General features: G+C 35.9%; 2 protein-coding genes across 4 annotated transcripts in view; one reads left to right on the top strand and one right to left on the bottom strand.

Moving 5' to 3' along the window:
- GYG1 (glycogenin 1) overlaps positions 1–5939 on the top strand; it is a 34544-nt gene extending 28605 nt beyond the window's left edge. The window contains exons 6-7 of the mRNA XM_058551240.1: positions 663–882; positions 3121–5939. Coding sequence (XP_058407223.1) covers positions 663–882; positions 3121–3294 — 394 coding nt within the window. The 3' untranslated portion in view covers positions 3295–5939. The remainder of the gene's footprint in view (positions 1–662; positions 883–3120) is intronic.
- Positions 5940–11268: 5329 nt separating this feature from the next.
- The window catches only part of HLTF (helicase like transcription factor), a 50157-nt gene continuing 44119 nt past the window's right edge, over positions 11269–17306 (bottom strand). For 2 of the 3 annotated variants that reach the window (XM_058551206.1, XM_058551225.1), the window contains exons 24-25: positions 16249–16329; positions 11269–13554 (exon numbers count right to left, since the gene is read on the bottom strand). In XM_058551206.1, coding sequence (XP_058407189.1) covers positions 13402–13554; positions 16249–16329 — 234 coding nt within the window. In that variant the 3' untranslated portion in view covers positions 11269–13401. The remainder of the gene's footprint in view (positions 13555–16248; positions 16330–17306) is intronic. The other variant, XM_058551216.1, reaches the window with a different exon arrangement.

Below are 17306 nucleotides of genomic sequence, written 5' to 3'. Positions count from 1 at the left end.
CAGGCTACCCAGGGCATGTTCTACTGGCAGAAGTTGCAGAGTCGCAGAGAGGGTGAACAGAAACAAGCAATGCTTTTTTAAGGCACACTGTCCCTTCTGCCCACATGCCATTGGTGAAAGCAAGTTGTAGACGCATGTGCGGTATCAGCGAGGCAGGAGAGTGTGCTCCCCCTGTGGAGATAAGGAGTGGATGCTTGCTGAACAATAACCTGACACATGGTCATTTGGGTTGTTGCCCATTTATGACTATTTCAAACAACGCTGCTGCTATGACCGTTTTGAGTACGTCTCCTGTTGCACACGTGTGGGAGTTTCTTTAGGGCACGTGACTAGGAGCTGAGCTTCCGGGTTTAGAGCGTGAATATTTTCAGCTTTGCTGGGTAACACCAAATGGTTTTCCAAGTGGTCGTACCTGTCATAGCCACAGTGGATCGGTGTTTTGGTTGTTGCACTGATCCACTGCTACCTTTGGGTTTTTGTGTATATTTAACATACAATTGAATAATTTAAAGAGTATGTCTGAAAATTTTTCAGTGAGCTCTGTTTCTTTTCCAGCCACGACTGCAGCATGGAAAGTATGCTGTTAAGGCTACAGAACAAAGTGCTGCTGATCTGTCAATGCTCAGAACCCACTCACGTTTCAACTTCTGTTCACTTGGCAGATTTGGTGCAAATGCGAAAGTTGTGCATTTCCTGGGACGACTCAAACCATGGAATTATACCTATGATCCAAAAACAAAAAGTGTCAAAGGCGAGTCCCATGATCCCACCCTGACTCATCCCGAGTTTCTCAGCCTGTGGTGGGACATCTTCACCACCAGCATCTTCCCTCTGCTGCAGCAGTTTGGCCTTGTCAAAGACACGCGCTCGTACGGGAATGTGGTAGGTTCCGATTTCTTTCAGATAATTTAATGCTATATATTTTTAAACTTGGCATACCAGTAAAGATGGAGTATTTAGTGGTACGTTAAACAAAGAGAAATAAAATTTTGTGGAAAGAAAACAATGTCCATCTTAGAGGGGAGAAATATTACCAGCAAAGACTAAAGCCAGAAGTAGATTTTGTGGCAAATTTCATTAGATCTGAGAGCATAAGAAAGGGTTTTAGAGGTTTTTATATATATCCATATCTTGTAACTATAAAATTCTTAGCCTATTGTGCCAAGAAAAGATTCTGAGATTATTCCTAAAGTAATGGTTTATAAAATAAAGAATGCCCCATTTCATGTTTTACACACTGCCAACATTTAAATTTACCTATTTTATTTTTGCCATCTGCTTAGAAGAATGTATTTTCAGTGAAAATACAATAACATGAACATACAACAAATACTTCTCTAGAATTATTTTGATTTGCCATGTTTGTACTCCTCTGGTTATCCAGGATCTTGAAAAAGAAATCTTGTAAGAGGAAGATGACATTTTAACATTTACACGTTTATGTTAACAACTTGCTTAGCAACTTTTCTGACTTTAAAGGTCTTCCTTTGAGGTTTGTTCTTTTGGAGGAATTGGAAGAGGAGAAGTTAAACTTTTAAGTTGCATATTAAGATACTGAGAATAGAACTGAGTGGGTGAATTATAGTCAAGTCTAACTGATGAGTTAATTACTTTGCTATAATTATAAGAGACAGGTTAAAAGAGATCCTTCTCTTGGCTGTGGTATAGATTTTAGCCAGTTCACTTATTGGCACTTGTACCACAATATAAAAAGGAGAAAGGGAAGAATAACTAACACATTCTTACTCTAGTTGCTTTCTCTGGATCATGAACTAACACTTGTACAGCACTGGGACACTGCCTGGCACGTGTAAGTGCTTCCAGAAAGTTAGCTATTCTTATTTAACCCTTGCAGCCATTCTGTCAAGTAAATATTATTGTTAATATCCCCTTTTTAAATATTAACTGAGGCTCAAAGAAGTTACATAACTTCTTTTAATTATGTACCAGATTAGTCAGTAGCAGAATGGGGACTCAGATCCAGGTCCAAGAGACTGTTATCCTTGTGAAAAATATTCTGAGTAGGGGACTCTGGAAGGGCCTCCCTTGATCATTCCTGTTGCAGGTGGAAGCCAAAGGTAGGGCTAGTCCCAGGGAAGGCCTTATGTCGCCTCAGCTAGAACACAGTCCGTGGAATCTGCCCAGGTCCCTGGAGTTCTAGTGTATTTAAATACGTCCATATACACTTATACTTACATGTATATAGCAGCAAAAACAAATGATCAAAACTTTTATTCTACCATTTTCTCTGTTAAAAGCAGTACCTGTATGCATTCATTCACCTTCCTATTTCTCTGCTAAGATCTCCAGTACCTTCTCACCTCAGAGCTTCTTGAAGGATAGCTTTGATACTCTTTTGTGGTACAATAGAAGGGAACTGCCTATTCATATGTAATGAGAATCGACTTTAGTGTAGAGTGGGTCTGCTCCATTTCCTGCACATCTACCTCGCTTCTTCCGCAACCCAAGGACTGAGAATTATAAACCAAGGAAAGGTGAAGATGGGAATTGAAACAGTTGTTCAAAACTAAGCAGATTAAATTAACAGAAGCTACAAGAATAGATGCTACTTGGTAATAAGCTTGGACAGGCAGGTAATTTGGTGCATCGTCTCAGACCATTTAGCTCTTGCTTTTATAACGTGACAGCTTGTGTATGTGGTGCGGCTCTCTGGTTAGGTTCTTTCTGAGGTGTCATTTTGTTTAAGTTCTCAACCTTTCCGAGCCCACACAGATCAAGAATGTCATGAGACTTGTGTTCCCTTGTCCATCCATCTTACACTTTCTAATGAACTGTTTGCAGCTTTCAGACTTGGTCTATACACTGGCTTTCTCTTGTGGCTTCTGTAGAAAGGTATGCAGAACTTAAACATTAACCCTAATTACTTTGTTCTCCCAATGTTTTCACTGAGTCAAGAAGTCTTCATTTTGTTAGGAAAAAATCATATGACCCTTGTATTTCTGTGTCTTTTTTTGTTTGTTTCATGTAATGATTTTCAGTTTTTGCTACTTTGCATGATAATTCATCCTGGCTTTTCTCACCTTCTTCAATTTATTGCATTCTTTAAAATGGTCTGATTTTCAGGTCTCAAGGAGTCCCTGATTATGCTCTCCTTTCTAGGAAAATGTCTCAGGAGCCATATCCCATCTGTCCCTTGGGGAGAGTCCGGCCGCAGAGCAGCCTTTTGTATCCTCAGAAGAACGGAAGGAGCGGTGGGAGCAGGGCCAGGCTGATTACATGGGAGCAGATTCCTTTGACAACATCAAGAGGAAACTTGACACTTACCTCCAGTAGAAACACTGCCGCTTGCCGGTGGACACATCTACTTCACAGGCACTTGTTTCTGATACTTAGTATCTAGAGCTGGGTTAAGAAAGGTCTGTTACAGTTGCTAGAGGCTTTCACTGAAATTCATCAGATGAGGGTTTTTTGCAGGACAACAGGTGAGAACTGGGCAAAAGATGTGAAGTAGCAATTCTGTTGTATGGACAGTGTTCTGCTTTTTAACCCTAGGCTTATTCAGCTAATGTTTCAGAAATTCTCAATTATGCTGATTGCCAACATACGTGGTAAGAGAAACTTGATCATAAGCTATTAAGACGGTTATATCAACTCTTAGAATGTGCCGATCCAGGCTCCACGTCAGTCTCCCTTCAGAATGAGACATGGTATCTGTCTCCTGCTTGCTCCTTGTACCCTTCGCTAGACCTGCATTTTAGAAGTGCCCACAGGCTGCCAGAGTGAATGTAATTCTGCTTTCAGGTAAAGACAGCCTATAATAACACTGCTGAATGATTCATAGACATATCAACAAACGGTGTTAACCCATTTTATTTGCTAGTCTTAGCATCTGAAAATGTTCACCAGTTTTCTGTGTACAGTAAGGCAGCGTGCTAAAATGCTTCTTTTCAGTTCTGTATATCTGAAAACGGCAGTGTGTTCTCTGATGGTTACCTGCAGTGGCACCTTGTATGAAAAATAAAGACTTATTGCCATATCTTGGTTGTCTAATTAAATTAAGGATTCCCACTCCCCTTTGAAAAGAATGTGTTAGGGAATTTTTCATAATTTGTAGAATTTGTCATTGTTTTTAAAACCAGTGTAAAACTTGACACTGCTTTTAAAATTGGTGTCTAGATATCTAGAGACATTTAAATCTAGTGTTCTCCAGTGATGGTGATGGATCTGAGAGATGGAGGAAAGTAAGATCAGATTTATCTCATCTGTCACCCACACTGCATCTCCATATTCAGTGGGTATTCAGATTTTGGAATATTGCAACCTTAAAATCATCGTAAGTTCATTGTCAGTCTCTGAACATACTCAATAATCTTTCAGGACTATTAGAATCAGTACTGGACCCCATGTCTTCTAATGTTTTTATCCATGACTTTATGATAGAAGTATAAAGCATATTTATTAAATGTACCTATGATTCTAGGTTGCAAGGATGGCAAGCTAGGGAAAGCTAGGATCCAAAATGACCTTTTAAAACTAAAGTGAGTAATCAGAAATAATTCTAATGAAGAAAACAGATGAGAAGATCACGACAAGGAGAAACTTTTGAGGTTTAATTGGGCAGAAGCTGCAATGGCTCTATGACCTAACCTTTAAGGTCACCCTCCTTTATTTCCACAATATGCTACTGGTTACACAGGTCAGCCCTGTTCAGTATGGGTGTGAATGAATACACGGGGGGATGGAAACCTGGAGGTAAGAATGGCTGGGGGCCACTTTTGAGGCTGGCTGCCACAAGAGCTCAAGAGGAACCTGAGGATTTACCTAAAATTGTAAAATATTAAATGACAAATGAATTCTGAAGATAAAATAAGCTACAGTTATTTGGACTGGTGGAGAATGAGCTGCTGTGATCTTCGAGTACATGAAGCACAACCAAACAAAGATTTAAGTGCCTCTCTGTGTCAGGTGCTGTGGTACAAAGACCCATCAGGATACTCCCTAGTCCAAGGATCTCTGCATTAGGGTATGAGCTAAACTCCTCCAGTGAGAATCCAAGGCATAGAAAAATTTGTCTAACTGAAATTAAATTCATTACAGTGTAATTTGCATGTCATACATCCTTTATTTCTGGATAATCTATCTGTGTATAATTTCCAAGTTCATTTCAACCCTGTGTTACTTTCAGAATCCTAATGGTCATAAAGATAGCTGGTTTCAAGGAAATACTTGAGCTTATTCCAGAAATAACATCTACCAAAGCATTTATTCAGTCATCTTAGTTTCATATCAAACACAATTTGAGCTGACATACACATTTAAGACAGACAACACTGAATAATTCATTCAACAAGTATTAAGTATCTAGCATATTACACATGTGACAGGCATTAGAAATACAGGAGTGTACAAGACAGATATAGTTTCTTCTATTCTAGTAGGAAACACATACCAAAAAAACCCTAACAAATAGAATTACAAATTATGCTAAATAAAGTACACTGACAACATTAGAGAAAGTCCAACCTTAGGATGGTCAGGAAAGACCTACAAGATGCTGATTAAGCCAGAAAGAGAGGCTCTGAGACAGCCAGAAAGGGGTGAGGGGAAGGAAGAAGATTCCCTTCAGAGGGAACTGTGTGAGCAAAGGCTCTGGAGCAGGCACGAAGGTGGTGCAAGTAAAGGATTCCAAGACTAGGGTAGAGAGGTAGGCAGTGGCTTCATAGGCCAGGGTATGGGCTTTAGGTTTTATTCTAAGTTCAGTAGTGATTGAGGTTGAGGTTTTATTTTATTTTTAGTTTTGGTGAGGAAGACTAGCCCTGAGCTAACATCCAATGCCAATCCTTCTCTTTTTTGCTGAGGAAGATCGGCCCTGGGCTGACATCCATGCCCATCTTCCTCTACTTTATGTGGGACGCCTGCCACAGCGTGCCTTGTTGAGTGCATAGGTCTGTGCCCGGGATCCAAACCTGCAAACCCTGGGCCGCCAGAACTTAACCACTTGTGAACTTAACCACTATGCCACCAGGAAGGCCCCCATTGAGGTTTCATTAATGTAATTTATATTTAAGTTATTAATGGGAAATTACAGACACACAATAGTATAAAGAACCCCCATCACCCAGCTTCAACAGTTATGTTTCATCTATATCCCCACCAGACTATTTGGAAGCAAATCCCAGGTGAAAAAATTTCTTAAGTATTTCCATATATATCTTTAAAATATAAAGACCAGAGAATTATCATACCAAAAAACTATTAATTCCAAACATCCTTCATTATTTTGTGTAATTTCCACCTTGTTTGTTCTTATGGAGATCCAAGTAAGGCCTATACAGGGCAATTGGTTGATAAATCTCAGATACATCCTGTTTCCTTACCCTCCCTTTTTGTTTGTTGTTGTTTCCTTGCAATTTATTTATTGAAGAAACCGGATTATTTGTTCTGTAGTCTCCCACATTCTGTGTTTTGCTGCTTGCAATTCGACATGCTTTTCCGGTATTTTATATTTCCTATAAACTCATCTGGAGGACCAGATTAAGGTGTGATTTTTTTGGCAAGAGTTTATAGTGGTGTTAGGTACTTCCAAATCTCTGGTTATCTTCTTATGACATTAACTGCCACTGATGATCATTGCCTAGATATTTCATTAGTGGTTATGAAATGGTGATACTCTCATTTATTAGCCGAAATATTTCTATATACTTCTATTCATCAATAGTTTGGTTATACTGAGGTTCTATAAAAAAGGCAGGATAGATGCTTGATTCTTTCCCTTCATTCACTAGTATACAAAATAAGGAATTGGTTTTCTAGCATCCTCCAAAGTAAACCAAGGTGGGGTCGAGGGGGGTTTGTTCTAGTATCATTATGAATTAACGAATTTTAATACAGTTTCTCATTGCAGTTATTCTTAAAGATGGTCTCACTTTTGTGATTTACGTTTTAAGAACACTGCTTTTGCAGCTGGTGGAAAACGGCTTGAATGAGGACAAGAGTTGTTGGGAAGGCCAGCTAGTTCACTGTGGTGGTCCTGGAGAAAGACAATGGTAGTGAGCATACCTTTCACCAGGGTGAAGGCAGTGAAGTAGCTGATGGATTGGATGTAAAGAGTGACTGAAAAGGAGCAATTGAAGATGAGGGGCTTGAGCAGCTGAGTCTCCAACCCAGCGGCTCCTGAAAGCACCGGAGACTTAATTCTAAGTACAGTTTCCTGGGCCTCATGACTACAGATTTTGATTCAGTAGGTCTTGGTTGAGGCCACTGTATCCACTCAGGTAACTGTCAAGCACTCCAAATGACTGTAACCCAAATGACATTTGAAAACCACTTGATACATTAAGGAAGTATTTACACTAAATGCAACAGGGAGTCAGATTTTTACAGAAGACGCATGAAGAGTGAGGTGACTGTTGCATAGCCGGGGACTCAACTTCTAATTAGTAAAGGCTTTCCAAAAGACAATGTCAGTTCCTTGAGTGATATAAGAAACATTATCATAAATAAAATATAATTGTGTAGTTTACCTTTTTAATGTCACTGAGACTTTGCTTTTTTCTTTATTATTACAAATCCAAAAATGGATTACAGTCTGTTTTTATACTTTAGAAGTTGATAACATTTCTCTGAGTCTCAGATGCTGCAATTCAATCCCCTTTAAGTAAAAACAATCTGTAGGAAAGTGAGAAGAGGAAAGATCGTATTTTTTTAGGTATTTACATTTCTATTCTCATCAATCCTATGATGTGTATATAGTATCCTCATTTTGCAGATAATCAGAGAATAAGAAAGGTAAATAATCTGCAAAAGACTGATTCAAATTTTTATATGGTCTACCTCCAAAGCTATGCTCTGCATTAATCAAACATATGGTCAAAACAGACTGTGAAATCAGAAAAACCTCTCTATATAACCAGAAATAAAAATGCCAGAAATCTGGGGAGTAACACGATCTATTTATTTTTTCTAACAATTTAATAATGGAAAAGCTTTCATTTTGCTTGCTGTGAAGATAAGGACAGTGGCCTTGAAATAGGACTGGGGAAATACCTTTTAGAAAGGCTTTCCTAAATAGAGTACCTAAAATGTAATATAGGGCCGGCCCCGTGGCTTAGCGGTTAAGTGCGTGCGCTCCGCTACTGGCGGCCCGGGTTCGGATCCCGGGCACGCACCGACACACCACTTCTCCGGCCATGCTGAGGCCACATCCCACATACAGCAACTAGAAGGATGTGCAGCTATGACATACAACTATCTACTGGGGCTTTGGGGGGAAAAAATAAATAAAATCTTTAAAAAGAATGTAATATAAAAATAAATGGATAAGAAAATCCAAGGATAGAAATTAAGTTGTGAGTTTTGGCTTGGACACGACTCAGCTCCACAACATATAGATTTTGTATAGACAAGTCTATATAGACTTATCCTATTTTCACAGTTCGTTTTATTGGCCCAGAAAAGGCAAAACTTCTGACTCTGCTGTGACATATTCAGGGTCAACATGTCCCTACAGACGTGAGGGCTCCTTACACCTATACTAAGCAGCTCAACTCTTGTGATCGACTTATTCTGTGTTCACTTCTACATTTTTGAGGTTTCTTTCTTGATGTCCAGTCTATCAGCTACCACTTCTCATTACTGTTTGCCTAGAATGAAAATAAGAAGAGAGTCAAATATTCAATAATAGGGCCTTTGAATGCTTTTCTACTGAGTCCTTTTCTACTGTCAAGTATATGGATTTACTGAAGGCTATTATTTTAGCTGGTGAGAAGGCTTATTGGCTTCTGGGTCCCTGGTTGAGATGAACAGAAAACTAGTCTTCGGATAACTGCCTTATTGTTGTGGCCATGCAATATGCAATCTGAATAATTAAGTGTATTGTGGAACTCTCCATCTGTAGCAGACGAGATCACAAGATTCAAAGCCTTTTTTTTTTTTTAAGAATTGAGAAAAGGTATCAAAGCATCAAATCCGGTGGAGTGCGGGAATTAAACATACCACTCAGTGTTAAATTTTGGTGTTTACTTACTACCTTTTGTTCCCTTTTTTTTACACAGCATAAGAGAGAAAGCTCTAAATTGAAAAAGCTTACGTAATTTTTTATTTTAAATAAGTATTTAGTGAAGACTATTAACTTCTGCAATCAGGGTGACAAGTTTACTATAGAAAATAACGTTTACTATAGAAAATAACGTATAATGTGCATAGGGGTCAAGTTATGAGGCTGGGAAGTCACTGAACTAGGCTAACAGATTTCTTTTCCTTCCCTGATCTTCCAAGGATACACCTTCATTAAGGTGAAGTATTCACTTTTCCATGCAAAGCTGCACAACTGTACTGCAAAATCTTTTCCAGGGAGCCTAAAATACCAAGGGTCACTTTGAGGCAATAATAACTGTTGTTATGAGAACATACATTTGTGGAGGTGATCAATATATCCTATTTTTTTATCCCCTTGTGAACAATGGTGGATACAGTAGCCTTTGGCTAGAAGACAAATTTGGCTACACAAAAGTCAGATCCGTGCCTATGGAGATTAGCTCCACGCTTGATCCAAGTCTGATTCATGCATAAAGTGAATGTTTATCTTAATTTTCCTTACAGCTGCATCTGCAAGAAGCATATTAAGTCTCCTTCACTAGACCATTTCTCGTGAAATATTTAATTTGCCTTTTCTTTATCAACATATTGATACCACTACAAATTTTTTCTAAAAACCTCAATGTACGATTAGGGACTAGCCCTTCCCACCCCTAACAAAAAGGGTAGATGAGTTTAAGCATTCAGGAAGCTGTAGCTGCATCCTGGTTAATTTTATCTATCTTTATTTTTAAACCAGAATGCTGAAAAGATGGCAAACTTACTGAAAACCTTCCTAAAACAGTCCGTATCTCTGCTTTGGTAAATAGAGCACATATTTAACAATATATGATCTCTTTGCTGACTCTTAATATCACTTCTGACCACATTAAATGCCCTCTTGGAATAGTCTAGACTTGGTTTCAGATATGCAAAGACATGCCCTAGAATTTGTTTTATCCACCAAGCTAAGAAATCAGTTTGACATTTGCTCTCCTTCTAAATGAAGTTCCAATGTAGCCTAGTTATTTTAAAGTTTTGGATATTTTATTTGGGTTAATGGAGGTGACCTGTGCCATGTACATTAAATTACATTATTAAAATTGTATTTTCATGTAGAAATCAATTTTCATATTTAAAAGCAGAAATGGGTTTAAATTTGTCAGAAAATTCTTGATCAGGAAGGTTGAGTAGGGAGCTGGAAAAAAGAGAAAAGATATCTCACTTTAACCACTAAAAGATCTGATCAGGAATAAGCAATCATTTACCCTTCCAAAAGGAGTAACTTATTCTGGCTTCATATAGAAGACGGCTCTCCCTCATCACCACACAGTAAGTATGACTATATTAGCATGGGAGAAAACGTCTGCTTACGGGGTTTCTAATCAACAGTCTCCCCTGTGAAGTAGGCATTACTGCAGAGAAGGGTCCCAGTCCTTATTCAGCTGCCAGTATTTTTGGCTCTTACTATTCAAAGTACCACACAAATGAGGTACCAGATTCCAGAATGTAGAACTTGTAAGGAATGTTACTACATATTGTTGAATTAAATAAAGGAAAGCTGTTGTATCACACCTTTTGCAAATATTTTCAAGTTAATATAGTTAAAAACATTTCACTTCTTGTTAATGAGCCAAACATAAAATTTGTCCTCGTGTTTTTAATGAATCTTCTAAATACTAATGAATAGAACTTTGGCAAGTACTGTAAATAAAATGAAGAAGAAATATGCCAATGCTTTTGACATCCCCCAACAGAAAACATACACTGCCTGAGGATAATTTCATTGGTTGTCGCTGGTAATAAACATAAGATTATTTTATTGATTATTTCCAATCCAGCATTAGGGGAAAACCTACAATGCGGAGTGTTATCTAGTAATACCAATATACACAAGTATCACAATTCCTCCTGGCAGATGAGGAAATAAAAATAACTGGAACTAATGCTTTAGAAGATCAAGACATTTAACATGAATGTTAAAAATATATATACTCTGATTTCTAAACAAGAAATTCAACCAGTTAAATTGAGCAGAATAAAAAAGGTGGTAGGAATATAAGTATTCTGTTACTCATAGATGTTCCTCATACATGTTAATCATACACATTTTATGTACTGTCTGTAAAAATTATGTAATATAGATATCTTCATAGAAGGGTGAGATTTATGAAAGATCACATTTTCTTTAAAGAAAAAGTCATTAAAATTATGGCACTGAGGAGGCTAATAAATTTTTGAAACTTTTATTGATTTTAAATTTAAAGCAAAATCCAGTTTGAACCACAAAATTCAGTTTGAACCACAAGTGGGAATACATCTTCAAGATATTTCTAAAGCTATTTTTCTACATAATAATGAAACAGCATAGCATAATGTGAACTTTTCATTCCAGTGGTTTATATATTTTCTCAGGATGAATCAAATTTTTAATTTAACACCATTTAATAGAACTGTACAAAAACAAAATGGTATTTTTTAAATGACTTGCCAAATTTATCATTATGAATGTGTTTTAAAAACACAAATCTGTAAATGTTTGGGTAAAGAAGCAAGTAAAGTCTTCACCTTTACAGTGAGTTTGCAAGGCTTTGTCTTTGTAAGCAAGAAGAGTAGACTGTATTTTTGTTGAAAATTCTTTTTATACTTCATCTCACTGGAGTACTGGTATATAGAGAACCCACATACTACATTTCATGAGATTCTGATCAACCTGATTCTTTTGTGTAACGCTAGTCCTGCAAGGTAAAGAACTTCCCTATTGCTCCTAATGCTACTGGACCAACTTCAAGTTATTATTCTACTCTCATCCCTGCAGAAAGGTCTGCTGGTCTTTTTCATCAGCCCTCTGCCTCACCTGCTGCTGAAGAGAAAAGGGACGGGCAAGATTCTTACTGTCTATAATCCACTGTCCCCTTGGAGTAAGAGACAGGGCACTGGGAGGGGAGGACTTAGCTGTTGATAAGAGTTAGCAACATACCTTAGATGCATGCCCTACAACACAATGCTGCCTCCAATCTTATCTTTCAGTCAAGTCACTTCTAATGCTATAGGTAAAATATACAGTGTTCTTAAGTCCGTATCATCAAACATGAAGCTTCTCCTGTTACAGTAATTAATCTCTTCTTTCTTTGGATTAAAAAAAAAGTTTCCCTTAAGGAAAAAACACCACTGACTACGTAACCTGATTGCTAAATTTATAGCTTATTGGTTTTAAATGTGACTCAGAGTCATCTAGAATTGTGTGGCAACTACTGTGAGTTTGATTAACAAAAAAGTAAGAAAAAGATGACTAATTCTATAGATAGATATAAGGATGAGTTACTGAAATTCTGAAATCAAATTCTGATTCTAAACACAATGACAAAGAAACTTTTCCATTCAGGATTAAGATGTCTTTAAGAGTTGAAACGATTTTGGAGGTCATCCAGCCCAACTTCCATCCAGATATCACGCCTCTCACATATAGTAGTCTTCTGAATTATAAAAATTTATAGAGTTACTTTAAAACAAAAGCTACATAAATAAAAATTATCTATATATAGAAATATCTATTCAGCAATTCCATAATTTAAATATTCAAATCAAATTGGGTAGAATTGGTTCCCTCTCATAGGGACAGACTGTATTTACACACTAACACATCAAGTTACATTTAAACAATGAATAATAGTTCTACCTGACTAAAACAAAGAAAATAGTGGTCTAACACAGTCCCTAATTTTTTTCATGAACATAAATTGCAAGTCACTTACGTGAATTATATCTCAATGAAACTGTTAAAAAAAAAATTACAAGTAACTTGCTAACCTGGACTTTGGTCTCTCATTTAAGGTTTGGTTCTGGAATGCAAATATGGTTTGAAAGCCCAATAAAATCAATCTCTTGTATAGTCTATGTATATATATTAATTGTTTACAAGGACTGTGAATCCATTGCATCACAAATGGGAGGCTTTGGTGAATAACCAAATGTGTCCAACATAGAAAATAACTCTTTATTTGGTCAAAAGTATAAAAGGTTTGACCTTATTTGAAATATGAAAAAGCTGAGTACTTGGAAGTTATATGAAAATACTCAGCATAGATACTATGAAAAGTTGAATAACAAAGTAACTTTTTTCCTCAAAAAATTATTTTAGGCCACAGTATATAACAGAACTTATTGCTATATGAAATATCATTAAAAATAGGTTCATATATAGAAGACAATATGTATCAGTAATACCTCTTCACTAATATAAAAACTCTATGCCCCTTTTAGAAGACATACTCTCTAGATCTCATTTCTAAAACTCTGTATTTTTCTCAGTTCCAAAACTTCTGTATATATCTGATCAAATTGACCTTACCAAAATCCCATAAATTATAAATCAATTAAAGTTCTGATTTCATTAATTTTAGCTTGTTTCATTTCGTTAGCATTTGTTTTTTTAGTTCCAAAGGCTCCAGCTGCAAGTTCTCTCTTCGTGTTTTGTATTTTCAGCATATTTTCTTCAACAGAGTCCTTCACAATGAACTTTAAAAAGAAAAAAAAAGTTACATTCGTGAAGCACTTTTTTAGGTCACAAGATTTAGAATCTTTAATGTATTAAAAAAATCAAAATTTGAGACATAATGAAAATGTTGGTCTACTATAAAGGAATCTGCTTTCTTACAGTATTATGTAGTTTTCAAAAATGGTCAATAATAATCTATTAGAAACTAGCTCTGCTTTTTTCTCACTATACATCAGAATATTTAGCAGAATAACTATAAAGTTATTACATATTTTTAAACTATTATATATATAACTATAATAATAATAATATAAAGAGATGAGCACTGCTTTCCCTTATCACTCAATATGGTTTTCTTATATAAAGAATATAGCCACAAGGACATAAGTGACATCTTATAATCCCATCATCAGATAAGAACAGCAAAAAAATAAACAAACTTTATGTACAGCTCTGTAACTAGAATATTAGCTTAATAAATTTAGCATTGTATTTAAAAAGCCAAATGAGATTCCCCAGAAATGCAAGAATAAGCCTTTATCTGCTATAATTCATAACATTTGAGAGACAAAGTGATCATCTCAATAGATGCTTAAGAAGCATTTGATAAAATTCAACATTTATTCCTGATAAAAACCTTGATTAAAAAAATCCTCATTAACCTAGAAATGTATGTCCTCAACCTTATTAAGGGCATCTACTAGAAGCTTTCCAACAACATACTTTGAATGATTACTACCACTACTGCTATTCAGCATTGTACAAGAGGTCCCAGTTACTGTAATAACTAAACAAGCTGTGTTATAAAACATTACTGAAATACATAAAAGACCTAAATAAATGGAGAGAGATACTTGTTTGGGAACATTCCTTATTTATAAAGAAGACAGTTCTCAAATTAATCATAAATTCAATAAATCCCAAACAAGATTTCTTTAATGAGATTTGGTAACTTAAATCCAAAGTTCAAGAGTAAATAATAGTAATAACCAATAAAATTTTCAAAAAGAAGGGTAATGAGAGCACTCTGCTCTACTAGATAACAAGGCATACTTTATAAAACATAGTAATTATAAGAGTAATACTGTCCTGGGACTAGGAAAAGAGATCAATTGAACAGAACAGAGTCCAGAAAGAAACCCATGTAATATATATGAATTAGTTTATGATAAAACTTACATTTCAAATCAGTAGGAAAAAAGGATGGACTTTTCCAAAAAATGGTGACGGAGCAAATGGTTCTTAATTTGAAAAGAGAATACACTTAGAACTATATCATGAATCATAAAAAAAAGACAAAGTATTTCAGGGGCCGGCCCAGTGGCATAGCGGTTAAGTTCGAGTGCTCTGCTTCGGCGGCCCGGGGTTCACATCCTGGGCGTGCACCGGCGCACCGCTTGTCAAGCCATGCTGTGGCGGCGTCCCATACAAAGTAGAGGAAGATGGGCACGGATGTTAGCCCAGGGCCAATGACCAAGTATTTCAAAAGAATCAGAAGTGAATATAGGAGACTCGTTTTTGAAATTTGAAAGTAAACGCTTCTGTTCTAAGCAAGACCTTAAAATCCAGAAGATATAAAGAAAAAGGCTGACATGTTTTAAATCATAAAAATTTTAGAAGTTTTTCATGACAAAAAGCACATAAAGTTCAAAGATAAGCAGGAGCCTGGGATAAACCATTTCCAATATAGATAACAAAACGTTTAAAATCAGAATGTATAAAGGAGTCCTTTATACTATAAAACTACGTTTATACTTTATGAAAAGTGGGCAAAAGATATAAACAAGCAATTCATAGAAAAAATATTATTAATGGACAAAAGGTATGTGAAATATGCTCAAGGTCTTAGGTAAATGCAAATTAGAAGGGACTTTTACATCACATTAGCATAAATTTCCATCATTCTCATACATCATAAAGCCTATTTTGAAAACAACTTGACAGTTATAAGAATTCTAAATCCAAAATTCTAGCTTTCTTAACCTATCCTGAAGAAATATTTGTATATATGCACAAAGATGCATATAATATAATGCTCATTATGGCACTGTTTTTATTAGCAAAAAACTGGACTGATTAAATATATCCTTATGAAGGTGTTAAAAAGAATGGGTTTGTAGAACAGTCAAATTCAAAGACATAGAAAGTAGAAAGGTGGTTGCCAGGGGCTGGGAGGAGGAAGGAATGGCAAGTTATTGTTTAATGGGTACAGAGTTTCAGTTTCACATGAGAAAGTTCTGGAGATGGATGGTGGTGCATGACTGCACAACATCAATGTACTTAATGCCACTGAACTGTACACTAAAAATAGTTAAAATGGTAAATATTATGTTATGTATATTTTACTACAAGAGAAAGAAAAGAATAGGTTTGATCTAAATGTACTTATGGTAGTCTCCAATATATACTGCTAAGGGGAAAAAAAACATGTTGCAGAAAAATAAGGTAGGATACCATTTATCTTAAAAGAAATTTTTTAAAGGAGAGATGTATATATAACTATGAATGTATGTTAACACAGATAAAGGGACTTTGAATAGCATATGTTAAACTGTTGACTGTGGTTTCCTCTAAAGAGGAGAATAAAGGTGACCTTCATATTTTGCTCTGTATAATTCTATTTTAATCTTTTACAATAATATATTCATGTATTATTAGTATAATTTTAAAAACCTTAACAACCTAATTTTAAAACAGATGGCCTAAAAACTCACTTTTGTGATGATAACTTCTTGCTTCTGGCCAAGTCTATGGCATCTGTCAAAACACTGATCTTCAGCGGCTGGATTCCAGGCCTACCAAGAACAGGATTTGCTTTATTAGCACCCTGATCTGTGAGTATTCTGCACAAGTCCTTTCTTTTCAGCATTATTCATTCACCATTTATTGACTGAAGGTTATCTGACTGAATTCAGATACTAACACTATGAATGGTCTGGGAAAAAAAATCCACACTCCCTCACTCCATCACTACTATGATAGGCAGGCATTCTCCCCTTGTCATTTCACTCCACTGCTTCTAGTATCTAATACAGAACCTAATACATAGAAAGCACACAGTATAAATGATTGTTGATTAATCAAATAATATCTTTCTGCTTCTTTCTTCCATTTTAAAGTCAATCTATGTCTGCTTAACAGAGGAAAAAAGTTTACACATCCTCTAAAATGACTTAATTTACATCAAAAAAGATATGTAATTGGGTCCATTTATGAAGAAGTTTTCTCCCCTTTTGCTGGTCTTTGGTTCTCTTTCTTTCACTTTCCTCCATTAAATAAAAGAACAAAAAAAGATTTCAGTCCTAAAAATTACTTAAGACTTTGTTGATGCAATTTTCTGTATCTATATTTGAAATCACTTGACTTCAAAATTGAACTAAAAAAGTAACGTTAGCTAATTAACATAGGCATTATCATGGGGACTGTCTTAAGATGAAAAATAAAACAATGAAGCAATGAAAAGGGAAGAATAAGCAAAACGATAAAGAGTTCTTCAGTCTAGAAAGGTAGGAGTCAAGTGGTTTTGAAATATCATGAATTGACAGGGTAAGGATCATTAAATGTTAAATTTAAATTATGGGATGATTCTTGAAGCTAAAAACAGGGTGTTTTGGGGAAAAAGAACATTTATACAGCCAAGTACCACCTGAAAATAGAAACAGAATCATAAATGCATATGTAGATGACAAGTTTATAGTATGATTTATACCTAGGCTGTTATTTTTCTTCTTTCTTTTTAAAGCTCCCTTGAGATCTAGGGAAAAGGATATTT

This window comes from Diceros bicornis, chromosome 2, assembly GCF_020826845.1.
Source record: "Diceros bicornis minor isolate mBicDic1 chromosome 2, mDicBic1.mat.cur, whole genome shotgun sequence".
Lineage (NCBI taxonomy): Eukaryota > Metazoa > Chordata > Mammalia > Perissodactyla > Rhinocerotidae > Diceros > Diceros bicornis.
The sequence above is the reverse complement of the archived record's forward strand: the minus strand, read 5'-3'. Positions and strand labels throughout refer to the sequence as shown.